At 54.5% G+C, this 24,928-nt stretch overlaps 1 protein-coding gene across 2 annotated transcripts; it reads left to right on the forward strand.

The window, feature by feature from the left end:
- The first annotated feature begins 342 nt into the window (after positions 1 to 342).
- On the forward strand, positions 343 to 23,519 carry MAN2C1 (mannosidase alpha class 2C member 1). Of its 2 annotated transcripts, XM_075897395.1 has the most exons (26): positions 343 to 480; positions 2,457 to 2,582; positions 3,519 to 3,642; positions 4,274 to 4,344; positions 5,242 to 5,419; positions 5,875 to 6,064; positions 6,933 to 7,039; positions 7,926 to 8,036; positions 8,420 to 8,512; positions 9,126 to 9,242; positions 10,192 to 10,287; positions 10,776 to 10,921; positions 11,149 to 11,272; positions 12,342 to 12,463; positions 13,688 to 13,773; positions 15,017 to 15,178; positions 15,574 to 15,656; positions 15,827 to 15,921; positions 17,508 to 17,612; positions 17,951 to 18,107; positions 19,407 to 19,550; positions 20,207 to 20,316; positions 20,833 to 20,912; positions 21,082 to 21,227; positions 21,924 to 22,027; positions 22,112 to 23,519. In XM_075897395.1, exons 1-26 carry the CDS (start codon positions 380 to 382, stop codon positions 22,227 to 22,229), a joined length of 3,096 nt encoding a protein of 1,031 aa, XP_075753510.1. In that variant the 5' UTR covers positions 343 to 379; the 3' UTR covers positions 22,230 to 23,519. The 2 variants fall into 2 exon arrangements, 1 of the variants encoding a protein (XP_075753510.1); XR_012895806.1 differs by lacking the exon at positions 20,833 to 20,912 and having other exon boundaries at positions 22,112 to 22,148.
- Positions 23,520 to 24,928: the final 1,409 nt, after the last annotated feature.

Genomic DNA, 24,928 nt, shown 5'->3' on the forward strand with positions numbered 1-24,928 from the left:
TCGAGCGGGACAAGGCGTGAGCGGTGACTGCTGCGTCCCAGCGTGGGACGCGCCTGGCACCCGCCTCCTCCCCAGCTCCGCTCCGCCGCCAGGGCCCGGCTCTGCACTCGCCGCCTGCACTGGGCCCGGGACCCTGCAGCGCAGCCAATGACCCGGCCACGCCTTCCCCGGCAGCCGCAGGCGCGACCCGCAAGGGGGCGCCCTGGGGCAAGGGACAGGAGGCAACCCAGGCCCAACCGCGATTGCCCGTTGCTAGGCGACAGGAAGGGGCGGGGCAGCCCCGCCCCCGGGGCGCTCACTGCCCAATGAGCGAGCAGGGCCGGAGCGCTCTGCGCAAGCGCAGTGGGCCCGACGGCCTGGCTTGCCTGAGGTGGCGGCCATGGCCGGGCCCCAAGTGCGGAAGCACCGGCGCACCACGCTGGAGCGGGCCGAGAAGCTCCTCTCCGAGTGCTACTTCCCCGACTGCAACCTCCGGGGCAGGTGGGAGCCGGGCCGGGGCCGGGGCTTCGGCTTCTCCCCCCGCCCCTGCGCTGCCGAGTGCGCGCGAGCCCCGCGCGTTCCAGGGCTCTGACGCGGCGCGCGCCTCGGTGAGCCCCGCCCTGCAGCGGGGGCAGCTCGGGACGGGGCGCGCGCCGCTGCTCTGAGTCCGGCCCCTGCAACCTGCCTTTAACCCCCCGGGGGCGCTGCTGCTCCCCCCCCTCCCCTCCCGCGGCTGCTTCCTCTGCAGCTGGGCTGGTCGGGTCCAGTGCTGCTGCCTCCGGAGTGTCCCGCTGCAGGGCCGAGGGTCTCCTCTCCGCCGACGCCCAGACTCACTGGAGTGAATAGTGATAGAGATGCAGCCGGGTTAGTCTGGGGTAGCTGAAGCAAAATGCAGGACAATGCAGCACTTTAAAGACTAACAAGATGGTTTATTAGGTGATGAGCTTTCGTGGGCCAGACCCACTTCCTCAGATCAAATAGTGGATGAAAATAGTCACAACCATATATACCAAAGGATACAATTAAAAAAATGAACACATATGAAAAGGACAAATCACATTTCAGAACAGAAGGGGGATGCCTGTGAGTTAATGATATTAGAGGTGGGGAAGGGTAGATGTCTGTGAGTTAATAGTGTTAGAGGTGATAATTAGGGAAGCTATCTTTGTAATGGGTAAGATAGCTGGAGTCTTTGTTCAGGCCTCCGCAGAGAGTGTCGAATTTTAGCATGAAGTTAATAGGGCTTCCTTCTCTACAGATGCATTGCAGGGCTGGGGCCTGAAACTGCATGCCCAGGAAACTCAATGTGAGATCAGCCATATTGCCACACAGGCGTGTATCCCCTTCCACCCCTGCCCATCAGGTGCAGAGGAGTCAGGCAGGCTGGGCTGGGTGGGAGAAAGTGGGAATCTACCAGTCTCAGATTGATACATCTGTTCTCACCGTTAGTTCTCTGCTTACACTCACTACTCAGACAGCAGCACAGTGTAGCCACCACTACTGTGGGGTGATAGCTTAAGAGAGACACCTTCAATATTTTTTAAAAAAATCCTTCTATCATATTTTCCTGGAGAAGAAATCATAGACGGTCAAAAATCTTAGTTCATGTGTGTACACTAATTACAGTGTAACCCCCTTCATAACTCACATGAAATGAGGACTGCATGGTGCTGTTTGAAAAGTGCAATTTCTATCTGGGCTCTACATTTCTTCCTGCGCAGCTAGTATCTTTGAAATCTGTACAAGTAGATAATTGTACTATGTTACCTTTGTACCTAGTTCATGTGAGTACACTTAGGAACAGATCCTCAGCAAGTGTCAATTGTCACAGCTTCATCTTATGCTAATATAAGGAATACCTGTTCTAGCCTTTGCTTGAAAAGAGCTTTCTAGAATTTCTGTCCTTTAAATAGAAACAAAAGGGAAATGTTGTTAGAGCATGGTGATCAATTGTTCTTTGCGTCTGCTGAGGTCAAGTTTAGTTTGCAGCAAGGGAGATTTAAGAGGTACAGTTGGAAAAACTTTATAATGATAATTAAGTTCTGGAGCAGGTTACCTAGAGAAATTGTAGAATCGATGTCATTGGGGATCTTTAATGGTCCAAGTTTATTTGGCCCTTTTTCAGCACAGAAAGCTGGGCTAGAGATTCTATATGGTTTGTGGGAACAAAGAAAAATCCCCATGGGTTGGCATTTGTGGGAGTGAAAACATACAAGGCGCAGATACAGTTGCTCTGCCGCTGATGGTGTTCACATTCCATGCTGGGCACTCAGGCTTGTCAGGCTAACGCAGAAATGTAATGGTTAGTTTTTTAAAACACGGGGGTTTTATTTTAATGGAATGTTTATGTATTCTTGGACCTCCGGGGGGGGGGGGGGGGACAAGTGTGGCAAAACTTTAGCCTTGGTTGGGAGACTTGAAGACTGATCCTAGTACCTCAAGGTGTTTTGCTTTATTGCCTATCATCTTTACTGCAGGCTTTTTGGGGACACCTACCCTTTGGTGTCCCTCTCCTGCTTCCAGAGCCCACAGCGAATCCCATATGATGAAGCTGTCAGACAAGAATTCAGACCTGTGAAAGTTGGGGACTCCTTTGGACCTACGTAAGTATCAGCCTTAGAGGAACAAGATGACCTGGGAGTTTGAATTGATTTTTAACTGTCTTTTATTTAAATGAGGTAGTGATGTGAAGTCACCATTGTTTTTGCTCCTTGAGGACACAATGAGCTGGGTGTGTGATATTTCATTTTTTACTGGGGCTTCATGAAATAGGGTTGATTTAGTCTCTTGTCCCCCCTTCTGAGACTTTTTCCTGTCTAGTGGGTAGCTGGTATTTTCCTGCAATTACAATCTCCTCTGGTCTCACCCCACCTGTAATGTAAGACCCCCTTTGTGTGCATCTTCTGCTTCCAGCATGGCAGCTCCTTTGTCTCCATGGAATTGCTGCCTCCTGCACTGCCGAGCCCTCCTGGATTGGAGAATGCCATGAAAATGGGGCTACTGTTATCTCTGTGTCCTGATTTCTCTGAGACAGTGGGTCAAACTGCTATTAGACAGCTGGATGGTCCACCTGGCAACTGTCTGAGATGCCCTAGCTCGTTGGGGACCTGGGTGGAATGTGTAGGTGTGTGTAGATCCAGTTCCTAGGAGACATTCATCAAGGGGGTAAAAGCCTGAATGAGCTGTGGAGAACAAAGTGCCCATGGATGTTCCTGATGAGTCTCGCTTGATGTGTATCAGTATGGGATGCTTGTTATGCTGCTGAGCATGCTCTGTCGTACCAGATCTACACAGAGCAGACCTGTCTTGGGGGCTGTCAGTTCAGTGTTTTTCACTCCTGTTAAAATATAAAAGGAGGAGCTGTCCCCTGCGTGCGTTTGAGCATTGGCACGTGTGTGTCCTGCTTGGCTTCTTCACAGACGTCCTTCGAGATTCTACTGAGGCTGTGATAGCATGTTTGTGTTAGCCTTGCACTGGGAAATACTTCCTCATGCATGGCTCAGCATGAGTTCTGGAGTATATGGGCCTGTCTTTGCCAGGTGGTGGACCTGCTGGTTTAAAGTGGAGCTTAGCATCCCCAGGGAATGGACGGGAAAGGAAGTGCACCTCCTGTGGGAGAGCGACGGGGAGGGGATGGTGTGGCGGGACACACAGCCAGTCCAGGTAAGTGCATGTGTCTGTGCTAGATCTAACTTAGAACTAGGCCAGGGGAATTGCTGCAGTCAGAGCTGAGTCTGTGACGTATCCTCTGTCTCAGCCCTCAGAAGGGGGCTGTAGGAATTCCCTGCCCTTTGTTACGTGGCTTGAACCAGACTGGATTTTAATTTCCTCTAAGTACCTAGCATGTCCCTGGTTTGTGGATTTTTTTTAATACAATATTTCTGATCATTGGCAGGGAATCCCCACGGACTTGGGATTAACGCTAGTGTAGCAGCAGCTCTCCAGGGAAAACCGGCCCTTTCCATGGTGTTTTCAGTGTGTGTTTGTCAGGGGATAGAGACTTGTCCTGTTGAGGATGAGCTAAATCTCCTTCATTTGACAGGGCACTGCAAATGCTCTTTGTGCTAGTCCTGTAGGCAAACAGCGAGCACAGCTCTCTGTAAGCACCACTCCATGATAATCTGCTATGTGTCCAAAGGGGCCCTTCTGCTGTTCTGGATCGACAAGCCAGGGGTTAGCGACTGTGTATTGCTGCAGAATGGCAGCTGTTCCCATTGAATCTGTGTTAATCTCTCTGATGTGGGTGTTGTCATGGTGCTATTTTAATGTCCCTTCTCCCTGTCTTGATACACAGGGTTTGACGAAAGAAGGGGAGAAGACCAGCTATATCCTGACAGAAGCCCTCAAAGAGACAGACCCTCACAGGTGGGCATTGATGCTTGCAGAAATTCAGGGAATCCCTCACCCTGCACTAGTTGGAGGGCCCAGGAGACACGCCTGGTGTAGCCGTACCACATGCTTCTGGACATGCCAAGGGACAAGTGCTCAGGTCTCTCTTTTCAGAGCTGTGTGAGGAACGGTGGTGCAGTGTTGTCCCTAGGGCTGTCAATTAATGCGTGTTAATGCAGGGCAGAGTTAATGCGTTCAAAAAATGAACACGTGTTAATCGCACGCATTTTTCATGGAGCCCGGGATCAGCTGTGCGTCGCTGACCCTTTGAAACGCTGCCACAGACTTTCAAAGGGGCAGCACCGTGGAGAGCCTGGGGTCAGCTGGAGTCCCCAACTCACCCTGGTTTCTGAGGCATGTCGAAGGGGCAGCACCACATGGAGGCCAGTATCAGCACTATACGCTTTGTGTTCTGTGTTGTAATTGAAATCAGTATGTTTGAAGATGTAGAAAACACCCACAAATATTTAAATAGATAGTAGTCGTCTTGTTTAACAGCGCAATCAATCACAATTAATTTTTTAATTGCTTGACAGCCCTAGTTGTCACCCATTGGCTGCTCCGCACATGAGGTGACATCTGGCTGGATGACAATGGCAAGGATTATCACTGTGCTTCAGGGTGTGAACGGCTCACTAGCTAGGACCAGGGCGAAGTGCGTCCCCCATGGGATAGTGTTGCAGTTCGGTGGGTGTAATATGCCTGTCTCGGGAGCACTGGCCATCCTAAGATGGGATACTAGGCTAGACGGGCCGTTGGTCTGGCTGCTCCGACTGTTCCTCTGCTTGGGGCAGATCTTGTTTCCTACTCTCACTCTGAGAACACAGCGAGTTGCCCATTGACCTCAGGTGACTTCTGTTTCCGTTTCTGCAGTCTTACTGTCTACGTGGAAGTTGCCTGCAATGGTCTCTTCGGGGCAGGAAAAGGCAGCCTCATTGCACCTCCTGACCCTGAGAAGAAGTTCACCCTGAATCAGGCGGAACTTGTGGTCTTCCACAGGGATGTCTATGAGCTGCTGGTGGATTTTGAGATACTAGTGGACATGGCCAAGGTAAATACTTTAATCCTCAATCTCTCTTCTCCAGCTCCTCTACATTCCTCCCCACTCCTTTTTTATGACTCCCTTGGATTGTCCTCCTTCCCCAGCACGCCAGTCTCCACCAAAAAGACCTGAAGGAGGGAACAGGTATTTGCCATGGTAACTTTTGTGCAGCTGGAAGTGTCGTCTTTGTCTCCTAATGCCAGCTGACAGCCGCAGAGTGCCAAGAAGCATACACTAGGTGAAGGAAACGCCACTTGGGCTCTGTATTGTGTTGGGCTACGTGTGTCCTTGGGATAGAGGCAGGCGGTTGGTAGGACATAGCTAAGGGGCTGTCCACATGTGCAGTTGCATTCGGATGGCTGAGTCAGGAGTCGGCCCTTGCCTCATATAGATGCTCAGCCTGTCCAGTATAACCGAGTTGCTGAGCTGAGCTTCTGTCGCTTCTCACTCTTGCCTTCCTGCAGTTCCTCGGGGAGGAAAACCAGCGGAGCTTCCAGGCGCTGTACGTGGCCAATCAGATGGTTAATCTGCTTGACGTCACGGACCCCGCTACCTTCCCTGCAGCGCGGCAGCTCGCTTCCTCCATCTTCAGCCAGAAGAACGGAGACAGCCAGCACACGATCCACGCGATGGGGCACTGCCACATCGATTCTGGTAAGAACGGCCCAGGCGTCGCGTGCCTACTGACAGGCCTGTGGTTGGCAGGGCTAGCCAGTGATGTTGGGTGCTGCTAGAGGGGAACAGCTCCCAGATGATCAGGCACTGAGGGAGCTGTGGAAGTGACGCTCTGAGCCTCTAGGGCAGGGGTTGCTGACACTCAGAAAAATCAGTCAGGGGCTGCACACAAGTGAGAAGCAAAAAACCCAACCCTCACTGACGTGGCCCCCACTGAGAAGGAGAAAGACTTTCCCCACATTCCCCTCACACACCAGAGCTTAGGCAGGCCCAGGCTAGTAGATTTTGTGGGCTCCAGCCCCACAGAGGGACAGCAGGGGGGCAGGAGCACCAGTGCGGGCTCCCCAATGCTGAGGGGGAGCCCCAAGCCTTGGGGGTTGGATCCAGGCAAGCTGGGGGCCACATCCGGCTCTCGGGCCTCAGGTTTCCCACCCCTGCTCTAGGGGAAGGGAGAGGGACGTCGTGGCTATCAGTTACAAAATGTGCACAGCCATGTCGTCTTGGCTGGACTGCCACAGGGCTGAAGGCTTCTTTTACAAAGGGGCATGTCGAAGCCTTCCGTTGCCAGGCCCCTAGAGTTCAAATTCCCAGTGGGGTTTTCCCACGCCAGGCTGTTGTGGGGGAGAGGGAGTGAGGTCCCCAGGAGAGGCAGCAGCCCTGTGAGCCGGGGACTGCTCAGGACTTACAACCATGCTTCAATCCATTGCGGTTTTAATAGCATGATTTCCCCATGGCTTCAGTAGCCCTCGGTATATACAATATACAGCAGCCGTACATACAGTAACGGCCATTTAAAATGAAAAGGCCACATGGCCACAGGGAGATCAGCCTGCCCCTGTCCCTGCAGCCTGGCTGTGGCCATACGAGGAGTCTGTCCGCAAGTGCGCTCGCAGCTGGGTGACTGTCATACGCCTGATGGAGAAGAACCCGGAGTTCACGTTTGTCTGCTCACAGGTGAGTTCGCATCTTCAGGTGGGCAGCGAAACACCTGGAACAAAGGCAGTGCATGTTCTGTGGAGCTGGAAGGGGCTGCGGTGTGTGCAAAGGGGGACTGCTTCGTTCATGGGCTCCAAGTTGCTTCTACCATGCTCCCAATCCTTGGTGCAGAGAGATTAGTGCCCAAGCCTCGTGCACAGTAAGAGTAGGGATGGTAAAGACTAATCAGCTGGTTGATTATCCAATAAGCAAATGCTTATGCTAGTTGCTTCTCCCTCTTTGCTGCCTCTATCAGATTGAGGCAGCAAGGGGAGGAAAAGGGGGGTACTTTGGCAGTGCCGCAGGGAGCCTGGGCTCTGTGTGGCGGTGTTTCAAAGGGGCAGCACCACAGGGAGCCCGGGGTCAGCTGAAGTCCTCAGCTGACCCCAAGCTCCATGCAGCGCTAAGCCTGGGATCAGCTGTGCGGTGCTGCTGCATTGAAATGCCACCACAGCATTTCAATGGGTCAGCGCCCACGGAGCTCAGGATCAGCTGTGCATGGAGTGTGGGGTCAGCTGGGGAGTCCCCAGCTGATCCTGGGTTCTGTGTGGCGCTGCCCCTTTGAAACGCTATGGCGGCATTTCAAAGGGGCAGCGCCGCCCTATCGACTAATCGAATAGTTGATGCAAAAAATGCATCGACTATTCGATTAGTGAAATACACGCTACTTAAGATCCTTAACAGAGAGTTGTCCTGCCAGGCCTACCCAGTCATGCTAGCACTGAGCTTCAACGCCTGCAGAAAATGCAGGTTGTCAGCTGCAAGCCAGAAGTTTTATACAAATTGGCGAGAGGCATGTTTTCTCCCTGAAGCTTGTGGGGTAGGGGAACCTCCGTATGTGTTTATGGCTCTGTCTTCTCTGCAGGCCCAGCAGTTTGAGTGGGTGAGGAACCGGTATCCTGGCCTGTATGCTCAGATTCAGGACTTTGCCAAAGAAGGGCGGTTCATACCTGTCGGCGGCACCTGGGTAGAAATGGTAAGAACACAGCAGCTCTTCTGCACTGGTCTGACCGGATCAGTCACCGAGTCCCAGACACCTTCTCTTCAGAGTGCTCTGCTCAGACCCTCAGGAGAGGGGCTTTGGACCCACACCCTAGCCCAGGGAGCCCTGTCACGCTAACCCTGCCATCTGGGAACCGTGGGATAGCGTTGCAGTTTGGTGGGTGTAGGATGCCTGTCTCTGAAGCCCTGGCCACCCTAAGACACGATGCCAGATTAGACGGGCCATTGGTCTGGCTGCTCCGACCGTTCCTCTGCTCATGGGCTGCTGTGGGGCACAGTGGGGTGGCCGCTCCCCTTTCTCTGCTGGCAATGGGAACGGATCTGCACAGAATTCCTCAGGGCTGCTCTTGTCTACAGGACGGGAATCTTCCCAGTGGCGAATCCATGGTGCGTCAGTTCCTGCTGGGACAGCGGTTTTTCCAGCAGCAGTTTGGGAGGCTCTGCTCAGAGGTACGTCTTCCTCCTAAGTGGATCCTCTACGTGATCTCTCTCTATGGGAGGGAGCTGCGCAGTGTGGACCCTTCCAGAACTGATATTCCCAGTGTTCCTGCTTCGTTCTTGGGGGGACACGCTCGCTTAGGAGTGAACTCTTCGTATGAATGGGGCCCATCGCTGTAGTATTGGAGTTCTTTCCGTCTCTTGTAGCTATCCTCATGCACTCCTGGGGGTAGAACATTCTCATTGTACAGATGGGGATTCTGAGGCACAAACAAGCAAAGTGACTGGGCCAGGGATATACAGGAAGCTTGTGGCAGAGCAGGGACTTGACACCAGGTCTCCCAAGGACTGATGTGTTGGGCCAGCCTCAAGAAATTCCAGCCAGAGGCTGCTAGGGCACTGGTTGTATCAGTGCTGCATTCCTCCTCCTACTCCCCAGCACCTACTACCTAGCAGTATTTTCACCAGTTTGGGGGCCCTTGTGCAGGGCAGTAGGACCGAATATACAGCACCTCCAGAACTTGGGCCTGTTCCCATCTCGGCCCTGGAGGTGTGAGGGGAGATGGGTGTGCCTGGCTCGGATGGGAGTTGGGTTTCTCACGTGCTCTCTTCTCTTCTCTCCCAGTTCTGGCTGCCCGACACGTTTGGCTACTCAGCCCAGCTGCCCCAGCTGATGCGTGGCTGTGGGATACGACGGTTCCTCACTCAGAAACTCAGCTGGAGCCTGGTGAACACCTTCCCGGTGAGCTGGGCTTCCCTGCGTGTGTATTGAGTCTGCCCAGTGGGCTTGCCCATGGCCGATCCTCCCCCAGCTGACCTGTTCCTTCGGCTCTTTGGGCATAGGCCCTCGGACAGAGAGCTCACCTGGTATATGGGGCACTGACCTCGGTTGGTTCTGGAGCCCTGGGAGTGGCCTGGAGATCGCATCTAAAGTCCTGCCCGACAAAGACGCTTCCTCCACTTTCTGTTGCTTCCTACTAGCCAATAAGAAAGGCCTTGCGAGGGCAGCGACAGAACTGGAGAGACACAGCCCTAGTGGCCGCTCTCTTATTCTATCCCCTGACAGCTCCTAAAATGTCAGTCGGAGTCTCCGGCTCCTTGCCCTGCCCAGCCCAGCCTGGCCTATCCTGGACAGTAGGGCAGCGCGAGAGGAGCCATGATCCTACCCTTGCACTTGCCAAGAGCTGCAGGAAGAGGGGGAGGAATGTGACCCAGTCCAAAGCCTCCTGTTCTGCTGATTTCCCTGCTTCTTTGCTTGGCATTTGGTTTTGATTCAGCCCAGGCCTGTAAATTCTGTGTAGCAAAGTGCATGTGCCGAGGACAATTGACTGTGTGCCAGCAGTCGATGCCTTAAGTGACTGTCAGTAGAGGACTGAGGGAGGGTACCCATGGACTGTAGGCTTGTACAACGTGTGTTTGGACGTGCGGGTGTGATCCATGCACAGGCTGTATATGCGGGCTAGTCCGTTTGTGTGTATGAGGCTGCCTGGCTCAGGCATCTCCTAGCCCACAACCAGGCTCCGGACCACATCGTGGTAAGATGCTGAGTCAGGAAGACCAAGAAGTTTGAAAAATGAATGGTGGGCAACCTGAAGCTTCTTTTCAGTAACTCTTGGACTAAGGCATTCCCTTCTCGCTGTTCTGGGAGGCTGTAACAGATGCCCTTTTGGTGACGTTTTCCTCTCTTCCAGCACAGCACCTTTTTCTGGGAAGGCATAGACGGCTCCCAAGTTCTGACCCATTTCCCGCCAGGCAATTCCTATGGGCTACAAGGTCAAGTGGAGGAGGTGAGTGATGTGACGTCGAGGGCAGATGGCGTATGCATCTGCCTGTCTTGCTGTACCCAGCTTGCAAGGGAGTGTCCCCGCCATCTGGGACGTAAGCAAAGGCTGTTGGAGGGGAGTGCCATGTGGCGCGGGGGCGGGGAAAGGTGACAGGCTGAGCAGGTGGCGACTTGGGACGTTTGGAGCAAAGCCCAGATTTGGCTGGCTGCGCAGTGTCAGGGCCTGGACTTGTTACCGTTAGCTGCATTTTAAAGATAGAGTCACAAGGGAGAGGGGAGCTGATGAGTCACTGCAGGAGAGGTCTCAGCTCCTCCAGCCTCTGTGTCCCTTGGCCCGGGTGAAAGTATTCCATGAGGCGGAGCCAGAACGAGAACGATCACAGTGGGAAGGCAGCAAGCTAGTGCCTGATCTTTATGCCCGCAGGGCTCTCCGGGTCGTGACTGGGCAAGGGCCTGACACCACGTGTGCTGTGTGTGCGCAATCTCCTCTAGATGCTGAAAACCATGAACAACAACAGAGACAAGGGCCAGGTGAACCACAGCACCGCGCTCTTTGGGTTTGGAGACGGAGGCGGCGGCCCCACCCAGAAGATGCTGGACAGGCTGACAAGAATGAGAGACATAGATGGGTTACCCAGGTCCGCGGAGACTCTGCCTTCTCTCCTTGCGCATCCTTCAAAGTCCATGCCAGCTGCTGACTCTCGGGAGTGTTCGGCGAACCCCTTGGGCCCTAGCGTGGTGGAGCGTGGGGCTGATGATTCACGACGGAGGCCGTCACTTTTCCATGGCTCCTCGTTCCCTGGGCAGGGGGCAGGAGTTGCTCAGCTCAGCCTGTCTGGTCACACCCTGCATTTCTCCCCCATAGGGTTCAGATGTCCACACCGGATCAGTTTTTCTCTGTGCTGGAGAAGGAAGAGCCCCAGCTGTGCACCTGGATAGGAGAATTGTTCCTGGAGCTGCACAACGGCACTTATACGACCCAGGCCCAGGTTGCCACTTGACCGGGGCAGGGAGAGGAAATAAGGGGTAGAAACTATCTAGGTCAGGGAGGGAAAGCTGGGCTAGCGAGCGGGCTTCCTTCATCTCATTGGGCCGCAAGCTTGTTGTAGCCACGATGCTGTCCCGGGACAGAGGAGCTTTGCTACCTGCACTTGCTTGCGTACCTAGAATTTTCAGGATGCGCCGATGGAACCACAGCAGTGCTGTGATTGCTGTGAGCTCCCCTGGCAGCCAAACCTGCCTGCAGCAACAGTAAGCAAAATGTAGAACCCAGATGGGCCGCAGGTTGCCCACCATGGCACTGATCTAGATCAGTGTTAACTCTGACTGTACCACACGCTTCTGCTCTGAATCCACCTCCTTGGCATGCCGTCCTTTGTGCAATTTAGCACCATAGTAGGACACACAAACCTTGTGAGTCTCTAGAGCGATGAGCCCATTTTAATTTTCCTGGTTTGTCCAATTCACGTTACCAGGACAGAGCCCAATGTCCTATTGATCAGTGCTCTGGCTACACTGGGAAAATGAACAGAAAACTCTCATCTAACTTGAGCCCTAGTTAGACTAGCCTTCTGCAGACAGCCCATTTTTAATGACATATTTTTTAGCCCTGTGTTGAGCAGGTCTGCACTGAGTTCAAATATAAACACATCCTCCTCTTTCTAGTCGGTTCTGCTTGCTAGGCCTCATGCACTGGCCCAGGATTGGTGGGTTGGGTTTTTAGCACTGCTGGGCAATGCTGTTTAATTCACAGACCTTAAGTCTCAGCTTTAAACTATTTCTAAGGGTTTCTTTGAAGTGTGTTTGAAAATTTGAGGGATGCTCTTGTTTGGACCAGAGATGAACAGAAGTTGCTCATTAGGATCTCGGGTTGATTGCTCGAGTCAGAAGAGCGCTGGAGAAGATACCCCCAGAGAAAAGAGAATCTCATTGCTAGCTGTAAATTTATAATAGCTACAGTCTGCATTATGATGCCTGAACTAGTGTTTTGCTTACAGCTGGCAAAAATCTCTGATGCAGATCTTGCTAAAAACCTGTTTTGTTCTGCTTTGGGATCAGATAAAGAAAGAGAATCGGGAGTGCGAGCGGATACTCCATGATGTTGAAGTACTGAGTAGTTTTGCTCTGACCCAGAACAGTACCTTCCCATATCCTTCCAGCAAACTGGAGCATCTCTGGAGGTAAAGTAGCTCGTCCGAGTGTCATCCTCGGTTGAATAAAGCCGCAGGGATAATTAAAGCCCTCAGTGGCTACAAAAATTTGGATCTGCATCTGTGATGCTTAACAGATGCAGATCCAAGTTGTTATATGTATCTGCACCAGTACTCTACCTCAGTGTTAGAGCACTGCAACAGACAGGTTTAGAAGAATTTCTTCTATGGACAAGTATATCGTAGTTCATAGAGTTTAAGGCTAGAAGGGTCCATTAGATCATCTGACCTCCTGACTCTCCCAGGCCATTAGACAAAAACGTGTGGAGCCCAGGAAGCTAAAATACTGTGGCCACAGACAGAGGCCGAGATGCCACCAGTGCCCGAGGCTGCGGCCTTTGTGGGGAATTGAAGAACCAAGTACTTTTGCTTCTGTGAGTTCCCAGCCGTGCGCAAAGAAAACTCCCGGCTAGGGATGTTAAAAATGGTGTGTTTGGGTAAGCATGTAGCCCCTGAAATGTTTAGCGGTTACATGTTTACACGCAAGGGGGCAGGTGGGAGCCAGCTCCCCGCAAGCACTGGCTCCCACTTGCCCCTCCCCACCACCTTTGATAGGCAGCCGTGCTGGGGGGAGGGAAGGCGGCTCTGTGGGAGCTGGTATGCACAGAGAGCTGGCTTGAAAGCCACTTCCCATGTGTACTGGCTCCCACCTGCCACCCCCTCATGCTGCTGCCTCTTCTCCTGAGCACCCACTCCCACCTGCACCCCACGCTGCTGCCTCTGTGGGAGGCAGTGCGGGGGGGCAGGCAGTTCCAGGAATGGGGAGCCAGCTCCCCATCTACCCCCCATTCCTGTGGCTTCTGATACAGATGCAGCGGGGTGTGGGGGGAGGCTGCTTATCGGTTAACTGTAAACGAGTACACGGCTAGTCCCAGAAGAAGGCCAGGAGATGCCTGGCTCAGCTGACTGCTAAGAGAGCTCAGGGCCTGCGAGCCGGCTGCTCTTTTCTTGTCTCCAATAACAGCAGAGCAGGGCCCAGCAGAATAGGCTGAAACGAACGTTTCAGAATAGGCTGAACGAAGCCAGCAGGCCAGTTACCACATGCATGGGAGAATTGCCTGACGGGTGCGGTCCCCATCGGTCTGCTGCCAGATACAAAGGCTTTGGCCACTAGAATGAGGGGGCCGTAGTTCATTTACGGCGAGATTAATCTATTGCTCTCTTCTGGTGCTTGCCTCGATCCCCTCTGCTCAGGCTGCTGCTCCTGAATCAGTTTCATGACGTGCTGCCGGGCAGCTGCATCCAGCTAGTTGTGGAGGATGCCCTGAGGTATTACGCAGGTGAGGAGTGATTTGTGCAAGTGGTTTGGATTCATTGTAACACTCCACCAGGTGGGCTTTGAAAGGGCTTGGTCCTGCTTTCTGACCTGATGCCTCACCTGCTTTGGTCACGGTTTGGTTTTGTTCCAACCCCGAGAGATGCTGTTGGTGTTGATAATCACCAACAGGTCCTGACCTGCTGTCCTGCTCCGCACATCCTGCTTCCTACTCAGGCTAGTAGGAGGAATGATGCCGGCTGCGCCAACTGCACTCAGCCAGTCTGCCTTACGCCCCTTGTTGATACCCAGATTATACAGGTTCCACCATGTCTGGTTCCTGCCGGTGACGACTCCGGTGACACTGGCGTAGATGGTATATGTGAAGGGTGGCTTTGAGCAGTGGGCACGGGGAGGATTGCTGGGAAGGTGCAGAGATTCATCGTTTCCAAGGCCAGCAGGAACCATTGTGATCTTCTCAGGCTTTAAAGTTAGACAGGACCATCACGTTCATCACCTCCTGCACTTGGTAGGCCACAGAGCCTCATCCACCCACTCCTGTAGTAGGCCCATCATCTCTGGCTGGGTTACTGAAAGCCTTGAATCATGGCTTAAAGACTTCAAGTTACAGAGAATCCATCATTTGCACTGGTTCAAGCAGCAAGTAACTCATGGTTTGTGCTGCAGAGACAGCAAAAAACCTCCCGGGACTTTGCTAATCTTACCCTTCCTGACCCCAAATGTGGCGATCAGTTAGACCATGAGCATGTGGGCGAGACCCGTCCGCCAGACAGCTGGGAAAGAATTCACTGACCTCCAGTATGACACGGGGTGGAGAACTTGTGAAAAAGAATTCCCAGAGCAGATATTTTAGAAGAAAAATCCATCCTTGATTTAAAACTTGTCAGTGATGGGGAATTCTGTTGGTAGGTTGTTCCAGAGGGTAATTCCCTTCATTGTTAACAGTATTTTCTGGCCAGTCTGAATTTGCATGGGAGATGGAGAATGTTAGTGTGGTGGAAGGAGGGAGAGCAGGGCTTAACTGGAAAAAATACAGCTCACGATTAGTGGATGGGAGTTGGGAGAGTAGCAATAGAGAGAACTTGTTTCCTACGATTAGGCGTGGCAGGGCGGATGGACAGGCAGCTCTGAGACCCGCTGCATCCTTTCTCCCACTCCCTGGGCTTTTGGTGCGTCTCTAGAGGGCCCGGCTGCCAACTTTGTGTAATTAATAAGAGTCTGCTCTGAGATGCCTTTTCTTTGCCCAGAAATCCGTCACGTTGGCACTCTGCTCCACGAAGACGCTCTTCAGTCCTTGTTTGGAAAACTTTTGCCGACTGGTCCAGAGACAGCAGAAAGCCTCCTTGTTCTAAACACTTTGCCCTGGGAACGGACTGAAGTCATCTCCAGGACCGGAGAAGAGACCTTAGGTGCCATTGTCCTGCCTGCCTAAAGATTTCGAGATCATCCCCCACAAAGCCCAGCGGAACGCCAAATCCCCAAAGGGAAGGACGGGTAGGGAGGTGGGCCAGGAAAAATAGACCCACAAAGCAATGGCTGGCTAATTGCAGCCACACAGAGCCTTTGCCCCCTCACTGCTGAGGGAGACGCTGGCTTATCCATGCTCTCTAGATCAGGGTTACCCAGGATCTCTAGGAACAGGCTCCATCTCCCTCAGCACCACATGGAAAAGTTATTCTCGTGGGCAGTTCTGGACCTCCGAGCAGAGGGGAGGTGTTTCCTAGTGACAAAGGGACAGGAGAGAGGGCGTCTCTCTGAAAGGGAAACACGTCTGAGTGAGCTGCTCTGCCTCTCTTCCTTTCAGCCCTGGTGAAGGTGCCTAGCATGGGCTACTCTGCCGTGAAGGATTCCTTAACACCGCCTCATCCCGTGACAGTGGTGAAGCAGGTAAGCCGCTCTGGGGGTTCCTCACACTCGCACCAGGAAGCTCCATGGGTAAAGCCCCCAAGCGGCGTTTGCAAAGACCGTGTTCAGTGGCATTTCTCCCTCCCTGCCCCCGGCACTTTGGCAGAGGGGGACTCTGTGCTCTCCTCTGATTCTTTCCTCTTCCTCGCCAGGCGGATGGCTCTGTTACCATGGAGAACGGGGTGATCGCAGCTCACCTGGACTCCATGGGACGCGTGATATCGCTTTGCTTGGTGCACTCGGGGAGGTAGGACCGTCAGTGTTGGGGTTTATTGTGGCTGCGCCTGAGGGCCAACGCAGGTTGGGGCCCCCTTGTGCCAGGCACCGCGCGAACACGGGAGCAGATGGACCCTGCCCCAGAAAGCTGACGGTCTACAGGCTTTTTAACACTCGTAGAATATGGATCTGCTCTCACTCAAACCATCTCAGTGATTCCATCTCGGCTGGCAGCTGGGGCAGTGAAATGCAGTGGGGAGTAATCTGAAGCCTCCTCTTCCCCTCAGTTTCATTATATCTGAGGTCTCTTGTGGGGCTGACCATCAGCCTGCCAAATGAAGGGCTGGTTCCTTTTTTGAGGGGATTCCCTGGGGCAGCCTGCAACTGTGGGACCACTGCGCTCCCCCAACTCTCCAGCCTGGGCTGTCTCTCCCGGGGCTTTGCTAGCGGCAAACAGCAACCCCCCAGGCGCTGTGGAGGTCAGCACCCCCGGCTGGATTGCCTGCATGCTCTCAGAGCCCTCCTGAATCACACAGGGAGGCACCCCCAGCTCCCACCACCGCACCTCAGGAATATACAGCCTGCAAGTAGAAGTGGACTTTCCCCAGCCTTTGTAGAACCTGAGCAAATTTACCACACGCTTCAGGCAAACTCGCTGGTAAAGATTAACAGTTGAACAAATATATTGACTATAAAAGGTAGATTCCAAGTGACTTTTAAGTGGCAGGCAAAAATCTCAGAGTGAGTTACCAAAAAACTGAACTGTAAGCGCACAGTCTGAGCGCTTGAGCCTGTTAGACTAGGCAACACTAAGAACCGTGGTGTCCAGCATGCTAGCCGCTAGCCACATGTGGCTGGCCAGTTGAGTGTGGCTAGTTTGCTATAGCAGCAGCCGCTGTAATGGCTACTGCTTCAGAACTGGTTGGACACCACGGCTCTAAAATAAGCAGTTTTCCTCACCCCATTGGAGATTGCAGTTCATAGGACACAGGGTCACCCTGGAAACCCGGGCTAGTCCCCTCGGTTGGAATCTTCTCCGTGTCCATGACGCTTGCCGCAGGGGAGGAGGTGCGAGAAAGGCTAAGCAGGGCTCTTGTGGTCTTTCTTACAGCCTCACTCCCATAAGTCTAGGTGTGTCTGGTGGGCCTTGCTGAGTCCCCAGGCAAGATTGAACAATTACCCTCAGCCGGGTAAGTCACTGAATTGTAGCTCCCTTGCTGGACAATGGCTCTTGATGGTTATTGTGACACCTGCCCAGGCATTGATCACGCCCCTTGCTGTTATCTCTGGGAAGCTAATATCTGGCTGATTCTCCAACCTACAGCCTGTTTTAGTGACAACCATACAACACATCGCTTTGTGTGCCCATGGAACAGTGACTGTCACCAGATCATACCTTCCCTGATACCTTACATGACATGCTTTATGTGCAAGATCACCATTCTATAGAAATGAGGAATATGGGGTTTCAGGTGCTCCTCCAAGGTATGGAACATCACACGTTTCACCACCTAGTATCCTGCCAGAGAACTTAAAGCAGCAGGTGTCTGTTTCCAGGCTAGTGGAAAGTTGTGGCATCTACCCGTGCTGATCCTCTGCCTCATGCCTTTGTTTCAGAGAGTCGGTCCAGGATGGCCACTGTGCTAACCAGTTTGTGATATTTGATGACATTCCCTTGTACTGGGATGCTTGGGATGCGATGGATTATCACCTGGAAACCAGGTAGGTGAGCAGTGCATTGTGAGTACTTCTTTAGGACGCTGCAAAGCTCTTTGCTTCTTGGTATTATAGCAACAAACCAGCTTTGCAGAGAGAGGACTAAGCTTGGGATGCCATGTGCTTGTCCTTCCCGGCCCTGTGTGTCCAGGGAGTAGCGTGGACTAGATCACACAGCCTCGGAGGAGTTCTGAGCTCAGAAGAAGGCTGCCATAGGGTTACCTGGAAAGTTTCTCTATCACCCCCTCCCCCTGTCTCCCAAGTGTCGGAGCCTTACGTTAACTTTTAGAACTCAGAGCTGTCACCTCCTGAATCCGAACCCTTATGCTTGACGTCTGTTTTAGGAAGCCAATCACATCTCTTCTGAAGCCCCTGGAAATCGTCCTAGCTGGGGGCCTGCGTGGAAGCGTGAAATTCTCTCTGCAGATCAGTGAGCGGAGTGTCATCACCCAGGAGGTGATCCTGGATGCCATGTGTCCTTATCTTCGGTTCCTGACCCAGGTGCGGAAAGGCCTGTGCGGCCACACCCTCCTTATCGGACTGCGGGGCGGGGGAAGGGAGGAGAATCCCAGTGTTGAGAGAGGTGTGTGCACGCACACACACACACACACCCACCCCTTTAAAGCACAAAGCCCAGGCCTCGCCTTGCACCCAATGATGAACTGGAAGGCAGCGCAGCCTGTGGAAGCCATGCACAGCACGCTGAGTGAGCAGGCAGCTGCGTTCAGCACCAGCGAGTAGCCCCAGGGCGAGTGCATTGCCTGGAGGTGGCAAAGAAGCGGCTCACTGGGGCGAGGTCCGAGGAAAGGTTGCTTCCTAGACAGGCCAAGGCTGGAACTGGAGGGAGAGTGCTCTTGACTGCTTCGGTGTATGGCCAAGAACAGGGGCAGATGACCATTTTGTGGGGTCCAGGCAGCACAATTTTGCGGGGCCCCCCTTTGCCACGGCGCATGCACGGTGGCGCCACGGCGCATGCACAGGGCTTCTTGAAGCACGGGGCCCGGGGTGGCCGCCCCGCTCGCCCTGCCCTATACCCGCCCCTGGCCAAGAAGCAGCCAAGATAGCGAATGCAGGTAACCAGAGGCCTCAGCTGCCTCTCCTGGATGCCCGTTCCCAGCCAGCATACGCAAAGCACCGGGAAAGAGCTTCGAGATGGTTTTATCTGTCTTCCCACATTCCAAGGGCAACAGTTTTAGCCCTTGCTTGATACTTTCCTGCTGCTGTCCTTGAACCAGGTCTCTGCTGGGTAGGCATGGATGGTCGGTGCAGCTGGGACTGGGGGAGGCAGGCCCCCAGCCCCACCCCCATCATGGGGAGGGGAAGAGTACGTGCGCCCCAGCCTCTCCGGAGGAGCAGGGACAGAGGAGGTCGTGTGGTCCAAGCCTCCTTGGCCCCCAGAGCAGTGGGAAGAGAGGCAGCCTTGTGGCCCCAGCCCCCCAGAGCAGCGGGGAGGGTGGGCAGCACGTGCCCTGAGCCACGCCGGAGCACGTGCCCGAGCCACGCCGGAGCACGTGCCCTGAGCCACGCCGGAGCACAGGGAGGGCGGGCGCTGGGGGCAGTAACACTCTGCCCCCCAGAACGCCCGCAGCCGGTGTTCTGGGGCGGAGTGTGGGCGGGGCCAGGCTAGCTGATTGAGAAGGCAAAGCCTGCCCCCGCCTAAGCCACCGGACACCCACGTGGGTAACTTCCTAGCAGACAATGGGAGTTCCTGAGGGAGCTGCATGGGGGAGCCACTGTGGTGAAGCCGCCGTCTCCCCCACAATGACCTGAGCCTCCTGTTGGCTGCCACGGTTGCTGCAGGTGGACTGGAATGAGGCTCACCGATTCCTGAAGGTGGAGTTCCCCTTGCGGGTTCGGAGCATGAATGCAACGTATGAGATTCAGTTTGGGCACCTGCAGAGGCCGACGCACTGGAACACGTCCTGGGACTGGGCTCGATTCGAGGTGAGAGGGCAGCGGCCAGGCCCAGCACGCTGGGTAGAAATAGCCCCGGTAGATCGACACCGTCCCTCCCTTCGCCTCCCCACATGCCCCGAGAACAGCTCCTCGTGGGGCTTGCTCAACACTGAACTCCTGCAGGGACAGGCTCCCTTAGGGGCTGGGGGGGCAAATCCACCTGGAGCAGGTTCCCCGTATCCCAAGAGAGCAGGGACCCCAGTGAGAACAAAAGCTGGAGGCACCGAGTCAAACCCTTCCTAGCGAGGGCACAGATACATCGTACGTTGCCACAGCAAAGGGCCAGCTTCCCCCTGGCCAGTCGCGCGCACCCTCCGGGATCCAGAGCGGGGCTCAGCTGCCTTGGCCTGCGCTTTGCTGCTGTGGGAGCTGCCCAGCGGCAGAGGAGGTCACGTTTCTGTCTGTGGGTCATGTGGTTCCCCGAGCTGGGGAGTTTGAGTCCTGGCCTCGCTGCAGCTGCTGGTCAGTTTGATGAAGGAGCCCGAGCTGCCTTTCCGGCACGGGGCTAGCTTTCCCTTATGTGCCTGGCTGGCCCCAGGGGCCTTTGTCTGCCTCCGCAGCCACCCCCTATGTTGGTGATCAGCAGGCCAGTTTGTGGCGCCTGCCTTGTCCGGGGTGACAGCCAGGCCGGTGGTTCCCCCCAGGTGTGGAGTCACAAGTGGATGGACCTGTCGGAGCACGGCTTCGGGGTGGCCCTGCTGAACGACTGCAAATACGGCGCGTCGGTGCACAGGAGCGTGATGACCCTCTCGCTGTGAGTGGCGGGGGCGGGCCGGGCCGGGGCGCTTGGTTTCCCAGTTCTGCTCGCTGGGGATGCTTCCAGCCCGCGTGCACTGGAAACAGAAGCCCTAGTGCAGTTTGTCCCCCAGTTGTAGCGGGATCAGCTGCCTGCCCATTCTGCCAGGTACGGAGATAGCTTGCCTGCAACAGTGAGGCCTGCCTGCCACGAGGGCTTGCCTGCGCTTGCAGCTCCGTGCGCTCCACGGCCGGATCTGCTTCTCGAATGCTCTGATCCTAGCGGGTGACCCGTCCGGACAGAACGTGTCCTGTGAGCGCCGCGGGCGTTCGCTCTCATGGCAGGACTCCCCGCAGCACTGCCACGGAGCCTGCGGGGCAGGGCGCAGGAGACCCTGCTGCGAGACGGGGTGGCAGGGCGGCTTGACGCTAGCCAGGGCTGTGCACGTGGACTCGCGCTTTCAGGGAGCGGGGCTGGGTTTAGTCACGGCCAGGGGAAGAGGCTCCACTCCATTAATCCGCCCCTCTCCTCCAGGCTGAGAGCCCCAAAGTCACCTGATGCCACTGCAGATATTGGGCACCATCAGTTCACCTACGCCGTGATGCCCCACAGGGGTGAGTTTTGGGGATGGAGCCGATGGTACAGATGTGCCCCATAGAGACGGCCAGTTCATGAAGGGAGCCCGTGGGGCAAAGATGAGCCACTCCCCGGTATGGGACAGAGTGTGTGCAGCTGTTTCTCGAACTGCTCTGTGCTTAGCTCCTGGTTGTATTCTCTGCGCAGGCTCCTTCCAGGAGGCGGGTGTAATCCATTGTGCCTACAGTTTGAACTACCCTCTGCACACTATTCCTGTTGTCTCGGTGCCATGTCCAGCCTGGAGCGCCTTCTCCGTGGACTCCCCAGCTGTGGTGCTAGAAACCGTCAAACAGGCAGGTGCCCCCAAGAGGGATGCGCTGAAGGCAGCCAGCCGTGGTGTCCACAGACACACAGCACTGGTGTTAGCCTCATGCTTTGTTACCGCGCTTGGGATTGACAGAGGCCAAGTCCCTTGCGGGCGAGTTCTCGCTACACTGGCAGGGCAGGCAGTGTGGGTTAGTGGTTACAGCAGGGGTCTGGGAATCGGGCTGCCTCGCCTGCTGTTTGGACTTAGGAAAGTCACGCTAGCCAAAACCATGAGAAGCTGCTACTGCTCTGGGTTCTTCCATTTTTAGGCACCCAACTTGCAGTGCCTTGGGCCTGATGCTCAGAGCTGCTGAGTGCCCACAAATCCAGTCGGCTTTGCTGGGCGGAGACCTGGCCAAGCTCCTGGGGGAGGCTCCTAAACTCTTCCCACTGGATTTCCACCTGTTTAAAGGGTGAACCCAAACTGCTGTTTCCCACTGAGGGTGGGCGGGGCACTGTACTGTCTAGGCAACGTACGTTAGTGCCTAGAGTGCTGCACTAGGGCTAGCCCCAGCTCTGCCACAGGTACAGCCTGCACGTAGGTACAGCCCTTCCCCTCTCTGTGCCTCAGTTTCCCTGTCTGTACTCAGGATGATGATACTCCCCCCTTTGTAAGCATTTGGAGAGCAGGTATTAGCAGTTCTCTTGCTGCTCCTGAGAATAATGTTTCTCTGTCCATGAAGGCTGAGGACAGGCTGGACAGCCTGGTGTTGAGGCTGTATGAGTCATATGGCAGCACAGTGGTCACATGGCTCCGGACTGCCCTTCCCATCAAGGAAGCAATTGAGTAAGTAGGTGGGGAAGGAGGAGGCTTCTGTGAGACCTTGTATTCTGGAGCCTCAGCTTCATTCGCCTTCTCTTCCTTCCCCAGCTGTGACCTCCTGGAACGGCCGGACCCCAGCAGCCATCTGCCACTGGGGGAGCATGGCCTAACACTCTCCTTTACGCCGTTCCAAGTGCGCTCTCTCCTCCTGATCTTGAGGCAGTAAGAGGGCGACTGCTGCTGGCAGCCCGGCCCCTATCCCAAAACCGGGCAGAGCTCCCCATGCTCTGGGCGGTTCGCTAGCTGCTCAAACCACGGGCGCTTCGGCACCATGACGACACAGCCGAGGTGATGAAGAATGCACCGTCCGTCTCTGTGTGCTCCAAGCAGACAGCACTGGGCAGAGATGGGCTGCGGTGGAGGGCGTGTCTGCGCTGATTCTGAGTGTAAATGCCTGACTGGTGGGGCACTAACTTGGGGGCGAGGACCACAGTGAGCATCCTGAATAGAGTCCTTCCCCTTTCAGGCGAGTGGTGCAGGGGTTTGATCCTGGATATGATCAGAATCGGTTTCTTTTACTCCATGTCCTACAGCGCTACAGGCCTGTGCTTCCTAACGAGTTTTCTTCCAATCGCTAACACTGGCAACTTCACTTTTTCTCCAGAGATGCAGCTGCTTTCTGTAAAACCTAAAGAAAAGCCTGGATCAGTTGCAGAGTAAAGCTCTGACTGACTCTTGCCTGTGGCCCTTCACTCAGCCCAGCACAAGGCAGGTCATAAAATCCCTAGTGTAGGAGCTGCAAAGGGACCCAGGCTCCTCAGACCTATTTTTAGGCTCCAAGCTCCTGTTTAGCTGCTGTCTAACCCTGCAGGTAGCCTAGGTTTTGCAGAAGTTCCCTTGCTGCCTGGGTCTCTGCCTGTTCACAGGTGCATTGTTGCCTCACTCAGGGTATCCAGCACCTGCCTCCCACCCCACAGGGAGGGAGCAAGAAGTCCTGGCTGTGGCCCACTGGCATGGGGAGAGGCAGCCTAGCTGCACGGGACAACCCAAAAGTCCCTGCCTGTCAGCTGGAGTCCAGAGCAGCGATGGGGAACCTGCGGCCCAGCGGCGTTCTACATGTGGCCCGCCAGACACTTTGTTCACTGTTGCCCATGGGCAGGGCTGTCCAATTCTGCTGGTTTCTGTCGGGTTTTTCCTGACTGTGTGACCAGGCAGGTAGGGCAAGCAAAGGCCCCCACGCTGAGAGCCTGGCGCTCCCTGTCCCAGTGCTGCCCTAGTTCAGTCAGCCCCCCAGTGCCCACTTAGCACAATACCCCATCCCGGGAATGCATCTTGATTAAGACGCCTGGCGGCCCCCTGCGCCAAAGGATGTTGCATAAAAAGCTTGAGCCTACTTGATTTTACACAAATACACTAAACTGTAAGGTCTGAGGTTTTAAACTGCAACTCATTGTAACCTTTGTCAAACCTTGCACCTTGCTGTAATCTTTGTAAAACTCAGCCATCTTGTTTGTAACTTGCTCTAAACTGCATTCTCCTCACACCCTGAGTGAATGAAGAGAGGAGGGTGTGGGTGTGTTTTTGAGGTTGCAATGCTGAGGCTGGAGCACATGGTGATGGGTCATCAGAGACTGCTGCTTTGCTGGATAAAGGGAAGTCTGGGCATGCTCCCTGGTGCCAAGGTATGAGAGTCTCAGGGGACATACAGATACAATATAAAAGGAGTGGGCACACAAGTGAGACTCTTTCTTCCCCTGCTCCTGAGAAGTTCCTCTCTACAGCAAGACTGTGTCTACACTGGTGTGATCTTGCGCAAAAGTAGCCGCTTTTGCACAAAAACTTGCTGCCTGTCTACTCGGGCCACATGTTCTTGCGCAACTAAACTGACGTTCTAATGTATAAAATATGGGCTTCTTGCACCAGAACTCTGATGCTCCTGCTCAGGAATAAGCCCTTTTGCACAACTGTTCTTGTGCAAGAGGCCAGTGTAGACAGGCAACATGAATTTCTTGTGCCAGAAAGCCCTGTGGTTAAAATGGCCATCAGAGCTTTCTTACGTAAGAGTGTGTCCACACTGCTATGGGTGCTCTTGTGCAAAAGTACATCCCTTGCGTAAGAAGCTGCCAATGTAGATGTAGCCCTAGTCTCTTTCCTGACCAGCTCCCCAGCCATGATCAGAGAGAGAGACCCTCCAGGATCTACATTCTTTGGCTCCTTCTGCAGCTCATATGCCTGTGTAAGTAGGAATGAAGGGGTGTGAATGGATGGAGGGGGGTGTGTGTGAGAGAGAGTGAGAGCTGGTTCCCTTTAGTTTAAACCTGTAGTGGCAGCTCTATTGTCTTTGGTTTTACCTTGTAGTGCAAACAGTGGAGTGCTAATTCCTCAAGCAACAAACCCATGCTAGTGTAATCCGGGGGTGAGTAACAAAGGAGGCTGCTTGTACCAGCCGCTCTCCTGCGTTCGTGCTGGCAGGAGACCCCTAGTACAAAGCTCCCCTCTGATGAGAAGGGATTTGAGCAGGGGTTTGCTTCTGCTCCGGTAGGTGCCCTGACCCTAGGACAGGCAGCTGGAATCTCCTGCCCTTGTTTCACTTTGACTAATTAACAAGGCCAGACACAGGGAGGGAGGGATGTGCTGCACTGCAGAGCCACTTGCCATGCTCACAGCTGCATGCCCCTGCTCTCCAGCCCCAGCCAGTGTGCATGGGCTGGTGGCTTTCTCTCAATTTGCTCCCCTTAGCAAACACCTCAGGGGCCAGAGACGCTGCTGCCGTCTCACAGGGCTGGGGGGGGCTCCTGTGCTGCTGCCTGGAAGCAGGATTGAACCAGGGCCCTGCTATCTCAGGGGCCCCCTTTTAATTATTTATTGAAAAGTCATCGCTCCCTCATTTGGCCCCAGTGGTGCCATAAGTGAGGCTCCTGCCTC

The sequence above is a fragment of the Pelodiscus sinensis genome, chromosome 14 (assembly GCF_049634645.1).
Source record: "Pelodiscus sinensis isolate JC-2024 chromosome 14, ASM4963464v1, whole genome shotgun sequence".
NCBI lineage: Eukaryota > Metazoa > Chordata > Testudines > Trionychidae > Pelodiscus > Pelodiscus sinensis.

Bases quoted from the DNA above. Each gene is read 5' to 3' on its own strand.
- MAN2C1 (XM_075897395.1), top strand. From the start codon at position 380: ATGGCCGGGCCCCAAGTGCGGAAGCACCGGCGCACCACGCTGGAGCGG. The intron at 481-2,456 runs GTGGGAGCCGGG...TCTTTACTGCAG, and splicing joins GACTGCAACCTCCGGGGCAG to GCTTTTTGGGGACACCTACC. The intron at 17,613-17,950 runs GTAGGTGAGCAG...CGTCTGTTTTAG, and splicing joins GATTATCACCTGGAAACCAG to GAAGCCAATCACATCTCTTC.